The 2,580-nt window shown below is 58.6% G+C and overlaps 1 protein-coding gene across 1 annotated transcript in view; it reads left to right on the top strand.

Annotated features, from left to right (window-relative positions):
* LOC113203007 (cAMP-specific 3',5'-cyclic phosphodiesterase) overlaps positions 1-2,580 on the top strand; it is a gene marked incomplete in the record, with an annotated part of 180,438 nt that overhangs the window by 85,480 nt on the left and 92,378 nt on the right. Inside the window, 1 exon segment of the mRNA XM_052265693.1 lies at positions 264-449. Coding sequence (XP_052121653.1) covers positions 264-449 — 186 coding nt within the window.

The raw sequence follows: 2,580 nt of genomic DNA, 5'->3' as shown, positions 1-2,580 counted from the left end.
ACCGCCCTTAACCCCCTCGTCAGTAAATCTGGTACGGCCCGGACAGTGGAGCTCCGGTCTTCCAATCCCCGGCCGGGGCCGGTAGGGTCGCGCGGGCCTTGTGCTGTGTGGCCCTTGCCCGAACCACCCGGCCCCATCCTCACCCTCCGCTACTCCGGCCAACCCGTGGCTGCGGTGGCGGCCGCGTTTTTTTAGGTCACCACCTTGCTGTGTCGTTAGCGTGTTGCAGTCTCTTGACCGTTGTGTTTTCTGTGTGTTGACAGCTTCGATGTGGAGAATGGCGGGGGCCCCGGGCGCAGCCCCCTGGACGGGGTGGCCTCCTCGCCGTCGGCGGGGCTCGTGCTGCAGAACCTTCCCCAGCGGAGAGAGTCCTTCCTCTACCGCTCCGACTCGGACTTCGAAATGTCGCCGAAGTCCATGTCGAGAAACTCGTCCATCGCCAGCGAGAGGTTCGTACTACGATGTTGTTATTTTTTTATTATTATTCTAGTATTTCATTTTCCGCCTGTTATCCTCCGCTCGGGATGGGGACTCTTTCCCAGGAAAGGAGAGAGGGAGAAAAGTTATTGCTTGGAACTTTTTTTTCCCCTCTTGTATGACTTGGAAGTGCGACGGCCAATATTAAGTCTTTTAGTGGGAAACCATATGATGTAGTTGACGTGTTCCCATTCCAATGTATTTACAAAAACGCTATATCGCATGATGTACGGGGCTTTCCGAGTAACTCCCCACTGTAGGAGGGTTTCTCTCAGTATTTACACGCCTGCATGTTGTTTTTTTTCGCCCGTCGACAGCGGGGCCTTCTCAGTCTGTGCTTTCAGTGTACATATGTGCCGTAGAGAGACGCGTGTCGCGCTGTCGTCGACGCGATCCCCGAGGGCGCATTTGGACCGCGCGCGCTTCCCCCGAGGACGCCCCTTGGGTGCACACCCCACGGCCTACCCCGGCCTTCCTGACGCACACAGACACTAATGACTTTGCACCCCAGACCATCCCAACGGACCCGACCCCGCTCCGGCCCCCCAGAACCCGCTCTCCCCGACCCAGAGAGAAACGCCTCCCCATCCGACCCCTTCTACCCCAAACCTCTGACCCTTTCCTTTAAGGGGTCCGGAGGGACGTAAGCTGATTTCATCTGCTGCTCTCGAAATATGAGTTTGCAATGCGGGGTGGCGGGACAGTCGGCCCGCGGCGAAGGATGGAAGGGAAATGGCCCTTCCCTCGAAGGAAACGCTTTATGTGCATCTGCCCCGCGCTCTCCTCCCCATCCCTCATCACTCGATCTCGACCTCCCCGACGACGCTTCTTTCGCGCTCCGTCTCTCATCTCGACTGTTGTTCTTTGTTTGCCCAGAGAACCATTGTCAGACGAGGGTTATGAAATTAAACTTTTGCGCCCACCTGGACGGGCGAGGAAAACATTCACGGTAAACAGGGCAGTGGGGTGCGGCTGTGGTGGAGGGGCGGCATCGGGGAGGGGTCCGGGAGGGCGGGTCGCGGCCGCGGCGCTCTGAAGACGCATGACAACCACTTGTGGCGCGTTCTGTCGGCGAGGCTCGTAAGCGTTGACTGCGCGGCGAACATGGCCGCCCGCGCGACGCCCCGCGGCCCCGCGGCCCAACCCGGGCCGCACGGCGGGCAGCGTCTCGGCTCGCGCGGGGTCTATGCGCCGCGGCCCCATGGGCCCCACGGGCGTCGCGCCGCGGGGTAGCGCCGGGGCCGTCGGGTTGGGCGAGGTCGGGGGCCGCAGCGCCGGGAGATACCCCGTACAGAGACTCTTTGGGTCAGGAGGAGGTAGACAAAGTGAGGCAGACTCTCCTGAGTCCATGCAGCCGGAGAAGGCTGGTGGCATGTGGCGGATCGAGTCGCAAGCCCACAGATTATAACACTTCATGAAACTTAACAACTTAACGTTTCTAATCGTCCCAAAACTTCTAAAATAAAAATAATTAAACGTTAATAGACCATAAAAATTAAAAGTCTTACGCCTCTTAAATATCTTGAAGTGAAACAAAAGTACAAAACAGATACAATCTTTGATGGGGTCGCAGCGCGACGCGCCACGTTGTGTGTGCGGTGTCGAGTGGGAACACAAGTCGCGCCGCTGCCCGGTGGCGTCCGTGAGCCCCGGCCGTCACCGCCGCCAGTCCCGGTCATTGATTTGGCACGGCAGCGCCCTCTGTCGCGAGGTCAACGCGTCGCGCCGCGCGCCGCCGCTCACGCCCACCAGAGCGCGCTACCGTGCTTCGTGTTGTATCTCTCCGCCCCCCCCGCCATGCCGGGGGGGGGGGGGGTCTCTTCACTTCCTTTTGCACCTCCTGTTTATTTCATCCCCAGTCCATTAGCGTACTGTTGCCTTACTGTCTAAAGCAGCACGCCCCCACCCCCTTTTATCTTTCTCTCTAATTCTTATGAACTCTCTCTCCCCCTCGCCGCCTCTCCCCCTGCCTCTGTCACTGTCTCCGCCTCTGTCTCTATCATTTTATAAACCAAAAATAAAGTGTCTTTCCCTCTACCGGTACTCGCATTTCTGCTTTCCCCTACCCTCCCTTTGCTACCTTGACCCTTCGACACCTTTAAT

This window comes from Frankliniella occidentalis, unplaced genomic scaffold (assembly GCF_000697945.3).
Source record: "Frankliniella occidentalis isolate FOCC.00 unplaced genomic scaffold, Focc_3.1 Scaffold29, whole genome shotgun sequence".
Lineage (NCBI taxonomy): Eukaryota > Metazoa > Arthropoda > Insecta > Thysanoptera > Thripidae > Frankliniella > Frankliniella occidentalis.
This window is presented reverse-complemented; position numbering and strand designations above follow the sequence as displayed.